This window comes from Marmota flaviventris, chromosome 9 (assembly GCF_047511675.1).
Source record: "Marmota flaviventris isolate mMarFla1 chromosome 9, mMarFla1.hap1, whole genome shotgun sequence".
NCBI classification, from domain to species: domain Eukaryota; kingdom Metazoa; phylum Chordata; class Mammalia; order Rodentia; family Sciuridae; genus Marmota; species Marmota flaviventris.
The window spans coordinates 11,894,711-11,912,445 of record NC_092506.1 but is presented as its reverse complement, the minus strand read 5'-3'; the positions used below and the strand labels follow the sequence as shown (position 1 = coordinate 11,912,445).

General features: G+C 50.1%; 1 protein-coding gene across 1 annotated transcript; it reads left to right on the top strand.

The window, feature by feature from the left end:
* Positions 1–853: 853 nt before the first annotated feature.
* On the top strand, positions 854–15,653 carry Ms4a18 (membrane spanning 4-domains A18). Its single transcript, XM_027944349.2, has 7 exons — positions 854–904; positions 2,698–3,177; positions 5,561–5,674; positions 10,641–10,697; positions 12,281–12,373; positions 14,632–14,745; positions 15,456–15,653. The coding sequence occupies exons 2-7, from the start codon at positions 2,707–2,709 to the stop codon at positions 15,651–15,653; spliced, it is 1,047 nt and encodes a 348-aa protein (XP_027800150.2). The 5' UTR covers positions 854–904; positions 2,698–2,706.
* Positions 15,654–17,735: the final 2,082 nt, after the last annotated feature.

Here is a 17,735-nt window from a genome sequence, read left to right as displayed (position 1 = left end):
CCTGGCATGCAGCACAGTATTCGTGTTGAAAACAAAAGCTTTAATTCTCATAATTCAAACCTCAGCGTCAGCATTTCCTAGCTGTGTGTCTGTGCTCCAGTTCCCTAACCTCTCTCAGCCTCCAGTACCTCAGCTGCAAAATGATCATAGTAATAATGTGTCACTGGAGGAACCGCCTTCCCCCTGCAGGCCTGTGAGGCATAAGCACCGGTGGTGGCTGTGGTTGTCATTATGACCCACTCCCCTAGGAAACCTGCCCTTCCTTCCCAAAGCCAGGAGTGCTCGGGTCTAAGAGGTTGCACGTGCTGCCTGCCACAGCCTCCCTTTGCACTGTGGAACCTTCTGCCGTTTGTGTGTCTCCTGGTGGATCTAAGATCCCTTTAGAACAGTGACAGCACCTTGAAGTGAGCGTAGCAGCCAGGAAAGATGAGTCTGAGGCCCGAGTCCACTACTGAGGGCTGAGCATGCACAGGCGGGCCCTTCCGGCCTCACTGCCTCCTCTCCCTGCTTTGCAGAGATGTGGGTAAGAGCAAGCTGAGCAAGAAGTCCTGGGGAATGGCTCAGCTGCCAGGTGGCAGACAGGACAGGTGTTTTCTAGAGCAATAGCAGAGCTGCACGGGCCTTGGAAACCAGCTAGAAGGTAGAAGAGGGAAAGCTAGGAATTTCCTGAATTCCTGCAGAGCCCGCGTTATCGACATTCGGGATCCAAGGAAAGGGAAGTCACGAGGAGAAATGGGGCGTGTTTCTGAACAGTCATGGGTCTCAATCTTCTGCAGCAAATCCCCACTCCTGGAGCCTCTGATCCAGTAGGTCTGTGGAGTGGACCGAGAATTCACATTTCTAGCAAGTTCCCTGGTGATCCTGAACCTGCTGGCCTGCAGACCACATTTTGAGATCCCCTACTGTAAGTATTGCAAACAAAATACTTTGGAGTTAACTAGGAAAAATGTTCAAAACAGGGGGCCTTCTGTTGTGGACGGTCTCTATATTTCGACAGAGAACAAGTGTAAAGTGGGTGTTTCCCCTGGGCCAGGCTCTGTGCTGCAAGCACCCATGATAAGAGGCCAGAGCTTCTTATCATCTCTGCTTCATAGATAGGAGAGTGAGAGCTATGCCACGGGCTCAAGGTCATGAAACTATTAAATGGAGAAACTGAGAAATGACCCCAGGGCTATCTGATCTCGTAGTCCTGATGCTGTCTTGCCTTTATTTTCTAGACGATTAAACATTAAACACTATCAATCCTTCAGTCAGCCCCAAACCCAAGTTGGCTGTGGGCAATTCACAGTGTTTCTCACTCTGTCAGCAGCTGGGACTCTGGGCTCTAGGATGGGTTCACTTTATCTTTATGGCTGGTGTAGAAAGGGCAGGAGCCTCCTGAGCACTTATGGCTGGATCAGGTCTGCAGCATTTGGTACCAGAGAGGTGGTTTTCTGCCAGCAAGGAGCGTACAATTTTGGTGACACAAGCCCAGCAACCAAAACAACTAACAACCCCAGGTGAATCACACAAGCTCCCTTCCCCTGCTCTGCATGGGATCTCGTCCCACCTAGCGCTGCTTCAAGGGTCTCAGGAGGCCCTTTGCAACCTTGCTGAGCTGAGCTGAGCAGCACAAGAGCTTAGAGCTTCTCCAGATCGCCCTTATCTGAGGTCAACCCAGGACTACATTCACGCTTTTCTCAACTGCCTCTTCTACTCAGAAATCAATCGAAACTGCGTGTGATTCAGGGTTTGGCCATTCTCAGACCCTCTAGGAACCCAGAACATGGCACGGAACATGTCATTGGCATCATTGCCTGCATTTGATCCCAAGAAATTCATCAGTTAAACACAGACCAACAGAATTCAGCAAAGCGTCTCTGTGGTCCTGATCCCAACACCAGGTGGACAACCTTCAGGAAGAGGGGACAAGATGGGCATTCCCAGGCCACCTGGTCCACTGTCCCCCTGGGTGGCAAGGGTACATGGAGCTTGGGAAAGACAATCTGCCTTTTCTTTCTAAAGCCAATGAATGTTAAGGAACCATCCATAAACTAGCTGAATTAAACCCAGGAGCTAGCTAACTGCTCATAGACTCCAAGAGCGAAAGTAGGTGGGGCTAATGAGAACCTTGAACCAGAAATTAAAAGGGCACAATCAAAGTCTCCCCTCCCCCTCCCTCCATCCATGGTCCTCATTCTCCTTACTCTGAAGAGCTATCTCTTCCCCTCTGCACGTAACATGTGCTTGACCCTCCAGCTCTGTATGGCTTCCCATCTCACAATAGTCCTCAAGTTCAATCCCAAGTCCCCAGGAGAAAGGAACTATCAGCCATTCAAGGTCAGCTGCGCATCCCCAGACCCACCCACAGTGGCCAGGGTAAGGGGCAGGTGGGCCTGTACCCATTCTGCAAACTCAAGGTAAGCAGACTGAAATACCAACTGCAGAGGCCTGAACAAAACCACCAGCCAAAAGGTACCCAGGGTCGACAGGAGCTAAGCAGCCAGGAGACCTAGTCTCCAAATCCACACCCACATAAGGAAAATAGAATGTCCCTAGAACATGGACTCCCAGGAAGGAAAGTAGCTTATTGGGTAGAGCAGCGTGGCAGGTGGTTTTCATTTTAATGAGGATGAAGCTGAACATAAGAATGAGGAAAGATGGGTCATGCATTTTGTCAGAGGAGGAAAATGCACCTTCTTGTGTGTTCTGTGGCAGCTGCACACCATGTCCACAACCAGCAATGTGCCCGGTGCTCATGCCCCAGCAAGTGTCCATGTCACCCAGCCCCGGTATCCGGTGACTTCAGAAAGCCACAAGCAACCTTCGGGGACAACCCCTTACCCACCCTCCTCGACAGTGGTCCAGTGTGATACAGGAAGAACAAACTTAGCGCAGCCATTCCTAGTGTACCAGAATGCAGCGGGGGTGACCGGTGCACAGAGCCAGCTCACCGTGCTCCAGCCTCCAGCAGGAGGGCCCGGTTTGCAGACTTCGCCTGGAGTGACCCAGTACCCCCTGGGAACAGCCCATGTCCAGACCCTGCCTGGAGACCCTGAGAATCCTGCGATCGCCATCCCCGGGCTGACACCCACGTCAGGCCAGTCCCCATCGAACATGGCATGGAACATGTCATTTGCATCATTTCCTGCATTTGATCCCAAGAAATTCATCAATGATGAGGTCAGAACATTAGGGGTAAGTGCGATGTCTTTTCTTCTGCTTGGGTCACTTCATAAGGCCACTTCTGGTGCAGTTAGATGAGGAAGGCGAAGATCTGGAGAGCAAAGAACAAAGCAGGTGACAGTTTCTGGAGGCTGGACCCGGGAGGTCCCACAGACAGCAGTCCCCCTCCCCGTCTCCCTCCCCATCTCCACCAGTTCCCTGGTCTTTGGGGAGGCTGTAAAGTTGGTTAACCATCCCCTTCCTAGTTGTCAGAGCCAAAGGTCGGCATCAGTTTCACTCAAAAGACCATCGACCAGGAAGTCATGTGATCCAGGTTTCGGGGCTGGCTGGAGGCTGGGTGGACTCGGGCACATCCTTCCCTCTCGGGGCCTCAATTTGCTCATCTCTAAAGGGAGCAGATCTAGTGAGATCCTCTCTTAAATCCCTTCAGGCCCTGAGGCTCTGTGACTTCCTCCTCAACCAAGGGGATCCTGACCCTGACCTGCCTCCTCCAGCCTCATTTGGCCCCTGGAAAAGCTCCGGTCATCCTCCTCTTGGGGCAGAAGCCAGATCAGTCCTGTGGCAGACTGGAGGCCCAGCCAGTTCCTAGCAAGGGGACTGGCTTATAACAGATCCTCAATCTGTACACACTCACCCATTCCATGTGACAGGGACTCAGAGCTGACCAGGACACCACCCTCAAAGACCAAGGAGGGTCTTCACTCCGAGGCAGCTACTGCAATTATATCAGCTTCTGGCATGGCCAGAGGACGCATGCCCAGCTCATCCTGAGCGCCCAGAAAGTTCTGTGTGAGGCTGGAAGGCCAGGAAGCCAGAGAGCAAGCACAGGTCGAGAAGAGGCTGACTCACGAAGCCCCGCTGTGGGTGGGTATGGTTAGCACAGGCCCCCCAGGTGCCCACGTGCTGGAAACTGTGTTCCCACCAGCATGGCGATGTTGAGAGCTGATGAGGAACTGTAAGAAGTGTGGCAGAGGGGAAGTGCTTGGGTCACTGGGTTCAGAAGAGAATAGCATAGTCCCCGTGGGGCTTCTGATTAGATGTCAAGAGCAGGTTCTGATCAAAATCGCAAGAGTGGCCCTTCCCCATCCTCTCTGGTTTCTCTCTTTCTGGCATGAGCTCTCACCATGATGCCATCTGCCTCAAGGTGACACAGCCAGGGGGGTCTCACCAGATCCTGCATCATGCAGTTTAAGCTTTTAGCCTCCATACTGTGAGCTAAATAAGCCTCTTTTCTCTGCATATTACCCAGACTCAGGTATTCCGTTGGAGCAACAGAAGACAGACTAGCACACACCCCAATCTATCCCTCCTCATAGATCCTTCAGGAATAGAAATGTGGGTTTTACCAATGACAAAACTTATCAAAATCAATCTTAGACTAAGTTCCATAAAACAGTATCAGGAAAACAAATGCTGGTTGTGAGCATCTAGTGAGATTAGACATGTGTGTGGACCCTTCCAAAGGTAGAGCTAGCCTATGATATTGCACAGTGATTGGGATTTTGTAACATGATTACTATCATTATTAGTTAATACTGGATAAATAAATCCTTGTTAATTTTGGCTTCCAGTGATTTTAAGATATTTTGGAAGAATTTGAAAATTTCTCAAAACAGAATTGAGTCAGCAAATGCCTGGGGATCCTGCTCAGCCACAGTGAAAGCTAAAAATGTGGGCTGTCTTTCATGGATTGAATTTCGTTTTAGTGGGAAAATTATGCCAGCCTTCTGAAGTACAGACCTAATGAGAACACAGACAAAAATCAAGCACATTGTCTTGTGAAGGGACGATCGTGTGAAATGCACATCTGTCACCAACTCATAGACACATGGGCCAGGAGAGTGGGACGCATCTGCTCAACCCTGGTCATTTGACCCCTGAGGAAACTGAGGCCCAGAGACGCCCAGAGCCACCTCCCACCTCTCAGGAATAGCCATGCCGTGGGAGCCCAAATAGGAGGGGATTCATTCTGATGGGTCATCAGAAAAGCGTTTAGGTGACCCGTAAGAGAAGGTTAGAGGAGAAGGAAAGATAAGAGGGATAGAGGGTCTCCCAGGGCATCCATTGCCAAGGGAAACTGGCTAGTCATGGGAATGGCTGAAAAGAGAACTCGGGTGTGGGAAAGTGTCCGTGTAGGGCTTCCACACACCTCCCTGCAGGAACTGGCCAATGAGCTTCATGTGCACTGCAGTCTCGCACGAGCCCTGCAGGCCAGCTTCTGAGAGCCCATCTTAGAAGGAAAGAAACCTGGGCACAGAGAAGGTAGGGTGGTCTGGGGGAGCCCCAACACCTACCATCCCTCGAGTCATTCTGGAGCATCAGCGTGGCTGGAAGAGCAGCGTGGCAGCCCGTGGCCCCCAGCTCTGCCTCTCACCATCCTCTGGTCTCCTCCTAGGCCATCCAGATCATCATTGGCCTGATGCACGTTTTCTCTGGGATCAACCCTCTGCTGTATTCCAAGCCTTCTGTGACTGGACTATCAGGGTATCTGTTCTGGGGAGGATTATCCGTGAGTACAAAGCCTCCTTCCTGGGTCACCCAAGGGGGCCAAGGAGAACATAAAGAAAGAGCAGGAATTTCCACTCACAGTCATAGGATGCTCAGAGCCAAGAGCCAGCCTTCTGCAGGTGCAGCAAAAGGTCAGCATCCAATTCACACCTGCCCAGCAGCAGCCCCTGCCTCCAGGGCACATTTGGGACACAAACCTTTATTGCTTTATGCCTTCTCCACTGCACTTCCTCAGGGCTCTTTCTAGGAAACATCTCATAGGTAAATCAGAGCATATCCAGTCATGTGCTTGCGAGATGCCTGCCTGTCAGTCACGGCAGCTGACTGTAAAATTGTCAGGAATTAGGTAAGCTATTTGACCACAAATGATCCGCTGTTCTGCACCAAAGAAATCAGCAAATACTGCAAACCAGAGTCTTTTCCAAAACCACTGGCACCTCAGCAGGCAGATGGGAAGCCTTTCTTCTGACAGGCCACTAAGAATATGGAACTGAAGAAGTTAATTAATAGAGAAATGGACACCCATGTTGAGTGATTCCACTTGTGTGAGGCACCTAGATGAGTCAAATGCATAGAGAGAGAGGTAGCCTGGTGGCTTCCAGAGGCTATCCAATGGGGAGGTGGTATTGAATGGGGACAGTTCAGTGTGGGACAAGGAAAGGGATCTGGGTGTGGATGGTGGTGTTGCTGGTGCACAGTGCTGGTGAACTGCACACTCAAAAGTGGCTGGAATGAGTTTTAGGATTGTGTGTCTAAAGGGAATAAAGATTAAAAATTTTTTAAAATGAAGAGATAGGTATCCATGACCTAACTCAAAACCCGAGGCATCACCAAGTTTTAAAACCCCAAGAGTACCCGTTCCCTGCTTCTAGAAGTGGCCCCTATTCTCCATTTTGTGTTTCTCATTCCTGTTCTTTGTGGTCCAGCCACATGCACCCACACAGCGTGCCTTTGCACGGGTATAAAGCCATGTGAATGAAGCGTGCTGCATCTTCACGCAGCTCACTCTGTCTCACTGCATATTCTGTTTTGGAGATTCGTCTGTGCCACAAGCAGCCATAGTTCATGTTGCATTGATGGATCCTGATCTGCTACATGAATACGCTACAATTTACTTGTCTATTTTCTTGTCAACAAATATCTAGGTTGTTTTCAGTTCTCAGCAGTGCAAACCGTGCTACTGTAATTGGTTGTGTGAGGCACGTGGGCAGGACTTCCTGTGTTAGCACACTATAAATGGTCCCAGGTGTGCCTTGAGATATTGCCCCAAAGCCCAATGAGATTTGTGGAAACCAGGGCAATTAAAACCAGGGCAAACGTTAAAACTTCTGCCAGTCTGGTGGGATATTTGAATTTCCATCTAATTATCAACGCGTTGAGCATCTTTTCATTATTGAACATTCAGTTTTCCCTTCTCTACCGACATGCCAATTTTCTTTTTCTTTTTTCTTATTTTCTTTTGGGTTGTTTGTCTTTTTCTCCTTGATTCATTGGGATTCTTTGTAAATTCATGCTTCTTCTTTATTGATAATAATAATCTTCCAGTTTTTTGACTGATCCTTTGATTTTTGGCTAATCCTTTCTTTATGGTATCTCCTGATGGACACAATATCTTAATCTGAATGTGTCCTAATTTGTCAAAATTTTTGTGTTCTGTGCTTTTAGTGTCTTGCCGAGGTAATCTTTTCCTGTCCTAGGTCATAAAGAGGTTCTTCTATGTTTTCCTCTGAATTTGTTTTAAGTTTACTTTTACACTTAAATCCTCAATTTATTAGGGATTGATTCTGGTTATGTTATGTTAATGTCCAATTTTGATTTTTTTTTTTTGTCTCTGTGAATTAGTAATTGTCCTAGGCTCTCCTTTGTCTGCTGACCTAAAAAGCCAAATATCATATGTCACATATGAATATGTGCGGGTCTGCTTCTGAGACCTCTCTCCTATTCCACATGGCTTGATCTGTCTTTGTAATTCTATATTACATTGTATTGATTACTATATCTTTATGCTAAATCTTTTTATCTAAAATTTCCTGGAATTTGTTTTCCTTTTTAGCCAGGGGAGCCAAAACTAATGTTAGCTTTTGATCATCCATCTATATTTCATGTTCCAAGAAACATTCTACTAAAAATTTTCTTCCGATTCTTCCAAGTGGCTTTTTTTTTAAGCTGCAATATACTTTGATAGATATTTTTATTGATTGTGTTATTTTAACAGCACAAATTTAAGAGATACAGTATGATAATTTGGTACATATAGACTTTGTGACAAATCAGGTCAATTGAATTTATTCTGAAGCCACAGATCAGCATAGAATGAATTCACGTTTTGCTGGTATTTATTCTTTTGATCTATGAATAGGCATCAGAATTTAATATCTTTCAACATTGGTTAATTTTTACATTAAAATTTTTCATATCTTTATTACATCGTTCTGTAATTTTTTCTTCATTTCAAACCACTCTTGGTAGTATATTTACATGCAATTGACTTTTACATATTGATCTCACATCTAGTGAAATTACTAAACTTTCTTATTAATTCTAGTGATTTGCTTCTAGAATCTTTTGGGATTTCTGTGTAGACTATGATATGTACTAATAATCACCCTGTTAGTTGTTCATGCTCAATCTGTTCATGGTTTTCATTTTCTTGTCTTACCATACAGGCTAGTACCCATTTCGGCTGTTTTAGATGCAACTGTCTGGGACTAGCTTATCATTTTTAGGATTTCAGATCATCCAGTTCAAAGCTCCTTTCCAATGTATAAGCATCAGACAAAACACGTTTTTAGAGCAGTGGCCAGTTATGACCGTTTCTCATACAGCATCTCAATCATCTCGACAATAGAATAGAGGACTGGTTTGTTGTTCTGTAGTAAAGGGCTGGCCGAGCATGTAGAAGGTCCTGGGTTTGATCCCTAGCACTATTTTTTAAAGGCAACATAAATAGAAAGTCTTTTTTACACATAAGGGAATGGAAGAGGCTTCAACAGAAATTCACAGAGATCTCTTATCTGTGCCACTATTCTATTCCAGGATGTCCTTCCTGAACTGCAGGGGACTTTGGTGTCATGGTTTTCAGTACTGTCACAGATCATCAGATATGTCAAATAGTTTCTTTAATCCACTGGGTTATTTTAAGACTTGGCATTTTTAAATTTGTTTGACAAACCTATTTGATTGCCACTGATTGACACTGGATTGACTAAAAATTCAAATATAGTGGCCTAGAAAGACTTATATGCAAAACACAAATTCATAAAGAAACACTCAGATCAGGTAGATAGCATATATATTTCCTTATGGACAAATAGAATGGTCAACAGTGTCCCCAGGACATAACGCTGGGTCAGCCAGATTCTGCACTCACCTATTTCCTTTAGCGATGGCACTACCAGAGAGAAGTTTGCCAAAGAATAGTGACACTTATCTGGGAACAGAGGAGCATTGCAGTGGGGACACTCAGACCAAAGCAAACTGTAGGCAGAGTCAAGGAGGTTGAGGCAAAGGCTAGTTTTATGAGCAAAATGAGAGAAATCCACATAGGTGGCTTGGACACAAAGTTCACTGGTTTCGAGAGCCAAGGCAGGAATTGGCTTGGCTCAGTGGTGGAGGTACCTTGATGGCCAAGTGCCTGTCCAGAACATCTGGTCTGTATTGTTGTAGCCTAAAAGAATATTAAAGATAGACTTTGTTCCAGAAATATGTGCATATGTATCAACATGCAGAACCAGTTGTGAGCGCAGGACAGGAAGCAATTTCCAGGGGGATTTTAGGATTTAAGTCCTGTAACAGCACTGATGTCAAAAGAGCAGGCATGAATCTTCCTCTCAAACTTCCTGGATCTAAATTTCTGTGGACTGACAAGACCAAAGGTGTCAGCAACGACTGCACACTGATAACCTTGACCCAAGCTGCAAGCACAAGTCTATACAGCAGTGACAGGAATAAGTGTCTCTTGGAGAAACCACTGGAACACAATGAAGTCCCCCTGTGAGGAAAGTCCCAGAAGGCTGGGGGCTGCAATCAGCACATGGCGGGATGATCAAGGCTGCCCCATGCTGCTGTCCTCTGCCAGAAGCCCTGATGCAGGCTCCCAGCCAGGCCCAAATTTATGCTCCAGCCCTGCTGCCTTCTAGCCTCCCACAGTGGCACAGGAAGTGAGTTCTTGGAGGAGAAGCTTTAAGAGAGCCCAGGATGCCCTGGAAATCTCCCTGTCCTCCCCACTGAGAATACCATTCTAATTCTCCCACTTGAATGGCACGACCTACTTGGGGGTAGAGAGGACAGGGATCGTTATCCATGTCCATTGTCTAGATGAGGAGACTGCAGTGTGGAGAGGTTAGATGCTACCATCACACCCTCATGGACAGAAAGTTCTGGAAGAAGGAACTGAGCCTCTCCTAATTAGACTGAGCTTGGAGTCTAGCCTCGAGTGTTCCATGCCCATCACGTGCCTTGCATCATGGAGTGCTAGTTGGGACTCTCAGGCTGGGTCCTGGAGCACAGTGAGGTGACCAGTCACAGAAGTAGAGCAGGATCCCAGGTCTCCTGTCTCCCAGCACCAAGGCTCTGCCCACCACACCAACCTACCCTGGGCTGTTACCCTTGGTTGTTAGGCAGAGTGAGCAATAAGTGAGTTTGGGCAACAACATGCCCAGGCAATGTCCTCAAGGAGAACCTGTTAGAAGGTGACGATAATGAGACAGAGCTCCCTGGAACAAGATTCAGACTGCCAGAGGAAAGGGAGGCTTTAGACTCGGCTCACAGGGGTCAGAGCATCGCAGCACTCAGTACGCTGGGCACGTTCACTGGGATGGGGAAAATGTTGGAAGGAAGTAAACAGTTTGCATTTTTTCTGGAACAAAATGTGTAGAACTTGCAGACTGAGGGAAGATCCACCTCTGAATGGATGGTTGTCATTTTTAATGTTCTGCAAAACCTATCATTCTTTTTTGTCTGCATAGTACATTGCCTCTGGATCCATGTCTGTATTGGCTGAGAAGGACACCAGCCCATGTGTGGTGAGTTTGATGCCTTCTTTGGTGACCCCTGAGTGTTAATGTTTTCCTCTCCCAATCATGGAAAAGAGGCCCCATGGTGGCAGAGTGGCCCAGCGCTGGGTTCAGAACCTTCACACACCTCATCCCATTCAGTCTGCACAACTCTAGGAAGTTCTGTCGTCCCTGTATTGTAGCTGAGGAAACTGAGGCCCAGAGAGGTCACATGTCTTATGTGAAGTCACACACTGAACACAGGGCAGAGCTGGGACTTGGACCTACAAGCTGATTCCAAACCTGTGCTTCTAGTTATCACAAGAATTCAGTTGCTAAAAACCACTTGGCTATTTGGGAAACTCGTGAGTTTGCAGAGCGGTGCCCCAGGGGGGCTCTGCGTCAAGCAGGAAGCCAGGCCTGGGCCACAGGGGATGGTGCCTGGCAGCCCCCTCCCTGGCACTTCCTGTCTTCCTCTTTGGCTGGACCTGGGAATTCTGCTTTGAACAACGTGGAGTCCCAGCCACAGGGCACAGGACATAGCATTCCCTGGGGCCTTTAGGGTGTCAATCAACATCCAGAAAAACATCCGCTCATGTGTTGAGTTTGTTGTGGCCTCTAAGAAGCTTGGGAATGAGTGCAGAGCTCCACAGTGGCCCCCTTCACCCCTGCCCCAAGCCCTCCTTCCCCTTAACACCTTCTCCCCTCTGCAGGCATCGGATCTGTCTCCCGCCATGTGAAGAAGGCCGTAGGCTGAGGGGCTGGGTGATCTAACTGAAGTGTCCCAGACACCAATCTCCTTCCCCAGGACAAATGTCTGCCCCCATCTGCCTTCCTTACTTCATCCCTCCCAAAGGCCAGAACCCCAGATACCCCAACATCGGCTCAGCTCACACTGCTTCTTCATGTCCCAACAAGACTGGTTGAACCCTGTCCCCCAATCTCTGGGGAGTCTAGAGCCTTCTAATGGTGTCTGCCAATTCCTGGGCATCCCCTAACCCCCTTGCTCTGCTGCGTGACATCTGAGTGACATCTCTGCTTCAGGCTCTATGCCCCACAGCTGTCCTGGGCTCAGCCCAAATGTGGCCCACAGCCCCTGTCTCCTTCCCCATACCCCTCAGGGAGGCCGCCTGAGTAGGAGTCGTCGTGAACAACTGCAGGATGTCAGCATCTCATCACGGAGAAGCAGATCCCTTAACATTGACCCTTAGACTTTCTGGTCCTGAAAACCTTCCCCTGTCACCCTCCAGCCCTGGCTGCAGCCCTCCACCTCAGGAGCCATGTCTCTCCCACACCCTCCTCCCAAGGCAAGGCTGGGATCCCTGCTCAGCTCCCTGAGAGCACCTGGGCCCTGTCCTTGTGTCTTTCCAACCCAGCCTTCGAACCTCATTTCCTGTCCCTCTACTTAGTGAGGTGTTGGCCAAGCAAAGGGGGCCCCTGTCCTAAGGGGGCCTGCACGGTGATTCCAGAACAACTCCCACCTCACTCTGCTTGGAATCCGCTGGCTTCTCACCTCTTTCCTGCACAGACTTTTCTCTTTTCTCCTACCTCCCTATGTTGCCAGATGCTGGGCTTTGGGCCCTGCTCACGTTGTCTCCCTCTGTGTCCTCCAGGTGAATGGCAGCATCGCCATGAACGTGGTCAGTGCGGTCTTCTCCCTGACGGGCATCTCCATTTTCATTGCAGATATGTCCATTCAAAGGGAGGTGAGCAATCCACCTGCCTAGGCCCATGCTGCCAAAGGACAGGAGGGATCACAAGGTTGTTTCCAGAGCAGGAGGGAATTCCAACAGAATTCCAACCTAGTAAGATGAGCACTGTGTCCACCAAGTATGGACCCTCACCAAACTCTGTGGCTGTGGAGGCCACCATCATAAACCTCACTTCACAGAGAGGACAGAGAGGAGAAGACAGTTGAGCCTTTCTTTTACCCACCCTACATCCTGTTTAGAGGTAGCAAGTGCTCAGGTTTGCAGCAGGGTTGCCACCACTCAAATCCACAATCGAATGCACAAGATGACCTGCCCCAGGAACCTACGGAGGGACAGCCTGTCACTGAGAGAAGAGGTGCTGAAGCTAGGTTCCTGTCTTATTTGGGGGGCTGCAGAAGCAGATGCAGGAGCAAGATTCAGGTGCAGGGCATTTCTGTCAGAGGTGAGCCCAGGAAGCCCCAGCAGGGGAGGGAGGGCATGATAAGAGCAAGGGGGGAAGCCAGGATGAAGGACGTAGTCAGGCAGGTGACCATAGGAGCTCCCTCCTGGTGGGAGTCCAGCAGAGTGAGCAGTGGGCGTCTCAGTTCTGGCCTGCGCTGGGCGAGGGAGCGGGCAGGGAGCCCCCAACTCCACTCAGTCCTTGGTTTAAAACCGCTGCTGAGGCCACCAATTCCCAGGTGCTTCCTGTCTGCCCTGCACATGGGCAAAGCAGTCTCCTGGCCAAGGGAGGCCCTCGGGCATGTGATGAGGCTGGAAGACAGGTGGTGGGAGTGGAAATAGGGCCACTGGGATCCAGGAAGGACCTCAGTGGCATTGACACAGTACTCAGCAGGCCTGAGGAGCAAGGGCAAGAATAACTGTTACACAGTGAGCCGTGACCCTGTCCTCCCTCGGGACTAACCGAGCAGGCAGGGAGGGCTGGCAGGGCACGGGGTCTCTATCCAGACCTGTGTGCAGGTGAGGTGCTCCCTATGGACAGGGCTCCTGCCGGCTCTAGGATGAAGTGACTCTGCTGATGTAACGTGGCATCTAGAGGATGCAGCAAGCCACAAACCAGGCCAGGTGTTGGCCTCTGGAGTCCCCAGGGTGGGACTGGATGTCCTCCTCAAGAGTGGATTGTGGTCCTGGGGAATCAAGAGGCCAACATCTACTGGTCCTAAAAGCAGTCATTGGGCATCATGACCTCAGTCATGAATGACCACTGGTGTAGTGGTGCCCAGAGACTTCGGATTCCCTTAGGCAAGGGGCCAGTCCTCTCTGCCACAGAGAGGAGGAGTGTAGAGGGGACCACAGGATGATCTCCATGACCCCTCCACCCCACTGGGGATGGACATGATCCTAATTACACCGAGTTCTATGGGGTCTCTTGAACTGCCCTGGCCTCCCTCTTAGCAGAAGCTCCTCAAGTTCTGAGTCCCCATGGCCACCTTCCAAGGACAGCATCCATATAGCATCATAGGGATCAGGCCACAGAAGCCAGGAGCCAAGCAGAGCCGATGATCACACGCTCATTGGTGTCTGTCCCAACAGCCCCTGTCACCAATCACCTGGTCTGTGTGCTTGTTGAGGCACGTCTCAGCTTGGGTTCTTCTCATGCGACTTTGAGACATATCGTTCATTTGGAAGAGAAGCAAACAGGAACCCAAGGGGCAAGGCAGCTGGGGTCTTCATACACCGAACACTGATGGTCATTAATAGAGGGCTGCCCTCCAGGGGCCTCTTTCCTGAGCTGCAGACCTGCTGTGCCAATAGCAGCGTGGGCTCTGGAGGCCAGAGGAAGCCGCAAGGCAGAGAAAGGCAGGTGTTGTAAGAGAGGCGTTCAGGGGTGTCCATGGGGGGGACAAGCGAACAAGAACACATCCATGTGCAGTAGAGTGGTGCACCCCGGCCCCACAGGGACGGAGCCTGGGACCCTCCAGACCCTGCCCTCTGTGAGTCTCCATCTGATGGTCCATTTGTATATGTAAATATCCTTTATAATGTCAAAGGGATGAAAATACAACAATTAGTTTAAAGATCGAAAGAAAGAAAAGTAAAAATGCAGGTGCTGACAGTTGGGCATCAGGTAAGGTCCACTAAGTGGACAGGAAGGGTACATGAAGGGGTGCCCAGAGGATCTGCTCAAGAGACCACTGCAGAGGGTCTCAGGCCTTCCAGATGAGGCATGTGGCACTTGCCTAAGGTGAGCCCTGAGTGTCACCTAGATAGTCAACCCTAAGGACTAAAGTGCTTCCGTTCCTGTCTGCCTCTAGATTAACATGAAGGCCTACGTGGGTAGTCTCCTGCCCTTTGTCCTCTTGGAGTTCTTCCTCACATGTGTGGTCTCGCATTTTGGATGCCAGGCTGTCTGCTGGAGACGCTTTGAGGTCAGTGTCCCAGGAATCAGAGCATGCTCCTGGGGGGGGGGGGGCGGGGTGCGGCGGGGAGAGTAGCAAGACATGACCAAAGACAGACAAATGAGCCTGAGAAAGAACGTATCGGTTAAGCTTTGCTGCATAACAAATGACCCCAAAATTTAGTGATTTAAAAAAGCAACCATTTATCAAGCTCTTGATTCTGAATATAATCAATCTGGGCAATCATCAGTGAGTCCGTCTGCTGGTCTTAGATGGACGCGCTCTTGCATCTGTAGCCAGCTACCAGGTGGGAAGACCCGTGTACGGAGCCCTTGATGGAACAGTTCCTCTCTGATCCACGGGCTACCTCATCCTCTGGTATGCCAGCCTGAGCTCCTTCACGGAGTGACCGTTCCACAGAGTCGTAAAACATGGCGGCTCCCTCAGCAAGCTCTCTTGTCCTCACTTGTGTCACACTTGCTAATCTTCCCGGGCCAAAGCCATTTACATGGCTTTGTAATCAGTTTTGCGGTTGATAAGTCTTCCTCTCTCCACAAATTACTAGCACTTATACAACATGCAAAATATGCTCATCCCTGTCCCAAGAAAGCCCTGTGACTAAGCCCAGCATCGGTGAGAGAAGGTCCACCAAGGCATGGAAACAGGAAGGGGAAGAATTAGTGATCATTTTACGGTTTACTGCAGAAGAAGATGATCGTCTTGTGTCCTTTGCCTTTCAGAACATGACAATAGGTTCAAGCATATTCAGCTTCAACACAGCCAACATGACCGCCAGCCACGTCTACACTACTGACATCCCTGTCAATGCTGCCACCAGCCCTGCCAACCCTACCACCAGTCCTGCCAAACCTAGCTACCCTGACAATGTTCCTCCTGAACCGACGTACCAAGATGTACCTGATTATGGCCGGAGATAGACGTCGAAGGTGCCTATTCCAAGTCTCAGGAGGAGGCACTGCAGAAGAAAGACTCCTTACTTCCTGAACCTCCCATGACCTTGACCCTAGCATCATTGCTAGGCCAATATCAACCACCATCTTCTCCCCTCTTCATTCCTAAACCTATTTTTTATTTGTTATTAATATTTTTACTTCATACATATTTCCCCCTTGGCTCTAGACTGGTCTGCAGTCTGGTGGAGGTCCAACTCCCAACCTTCCTCCCCCGACTCTGACCGTGACAGTCTCACCCCCAAGGGGGAGGGAACGTGATACAGGGCGTGTGCACTGCCAGCCATCTGCGTGTGCCCCAGCACCCCTGGGTGTGTGAGCGGGAGACAAGGGGCGCCCAGGCTGCCCGCTGGGGCTGCAGAACGCATGGCACCCCTCCCCCACAGACAGAGCTGCTTGGGATGGGCCATGGTGGAGGTGCCCGCGGAATCCAAGACTGCTGCTCATGAAGGGTCCTTCCCTCGGTTGCACAAAGGTGCTCTGTGGGCCATCGGTCCCCACAGGTGGTTCCAGCCCATTGATTGAGAACTGGCTGCATGACTGCTCCCTCCTCTCTCTGGTGTCCCTCTGCCTTCTTTCCTGTGTGACAACAGCCACACTGTCAGGATGTGGGGGCCACAGGCCTGGTGCTCCTGACAGACCTCCAGGGGTCTTTCCACTGGAAGCGTCTTCCAGAGAACCTCGCCCCTGCTCATGTGGCCATGCTCCTGCCGTTCTCGGGTGGCTAGTTGTGCTCGGGCACCTCTTCTCCACCTGCAGCGAGGAGGGGAGGCAACAAGATGAGTGAACCCCTAGGCTACTGCAGTGCCAGCCACAGGCTCCCCACAGTCTCCTCTGGAGACACGTTTGTGTCACCAGTCACCAGAGGGCCCTGAGACTACCATATTATGCTCTCCCCACACGGCGCCAGGATGTGGTTCCCAAGACAACTCACACCAGAGCCACGCTCTGGGGGGTAAGGGCAGTGGGCCGCTCCCATGGGCACGGCACCTGTACTTCACTGAGCGCAGGTATTGAATCTCCAGTGATAGCACAGGTGGATGTGAACCCATCTTACAGATGAGGACACTGAGGCTGAGGGAATCCCTCCTCTGAGCCAGTCACTGAGGGGTGGATACAAGGCAGGGTTCCTGTCTGCTGACCCACAGCCAGCCCTCTTTCCACCCGACTCCGGCTCATCTGGTTTCCCTTTTCCATAAAAGTCTCCATTTCTATTCCCAAGGCAGGAGAAGACATGCCCCTCTGTCCGGGAAGCAGCATGACTGGGAGCCATCTGAGATGGTTCCTGGGAGAGCAGGGGGTTGGAGTCCTTGTGTGGGGGCGTCCATTGTCACCCACAGGTGAGCACATCTAGAGGTTGGCATCCAAGGCATTCAGCTCAAGGCATCAAGCTCCTCATCACCTCTGCTCAGGACCTGGCCACAAGCAGTCCCGGACCTGCAGCCCCAGTGCAGAGCATGGCCCCGGAGGGTGCAGGAGAGGGAAGGGGAGCAGGTCCATGCCACACTTACAAGGTGCTGGACAGGGTGCTAGAAGCTTCCCTCCATTCTTGAACACAACAAATGTATACCTGTTGTGTACCAGGTGCTGTACCAGATCGTAAGGGTACAACCAGGGGGTGGGAATCAAGATATTTCATATTGGATGCACAGACACTGAAAAATCACAATGGAAAAAGGCTGAGGAGCTGGGGCAGGGCACTGGCGGGTCCCTGGTAGACCAGCATTAACCCTTCCATTGCTGGAGCATGCAGAGGGGAGGCTGTGTCAGAGGAGGGGGCTGAGCACTGGGAAGGTGGGTAGGGGATCTCCAGGGCTTGGGTAAGTGGAATGAGAGCCCTTTAATATTATAGTAACCAGTCTTCTGTGACAGCGTTTCCTAGCAACATATCAGCCCAGGGTATAAATTGAACACGGCCCTGACCCCTGGACCTCACCCTCCAGTGCAGAGGCCAAGCAGAGAGGTGTGAAGAGATGGCAATGGCTCCAACCTAGACACACACACACACACACACACACACACACACACACATACACACATTCCCCTGAG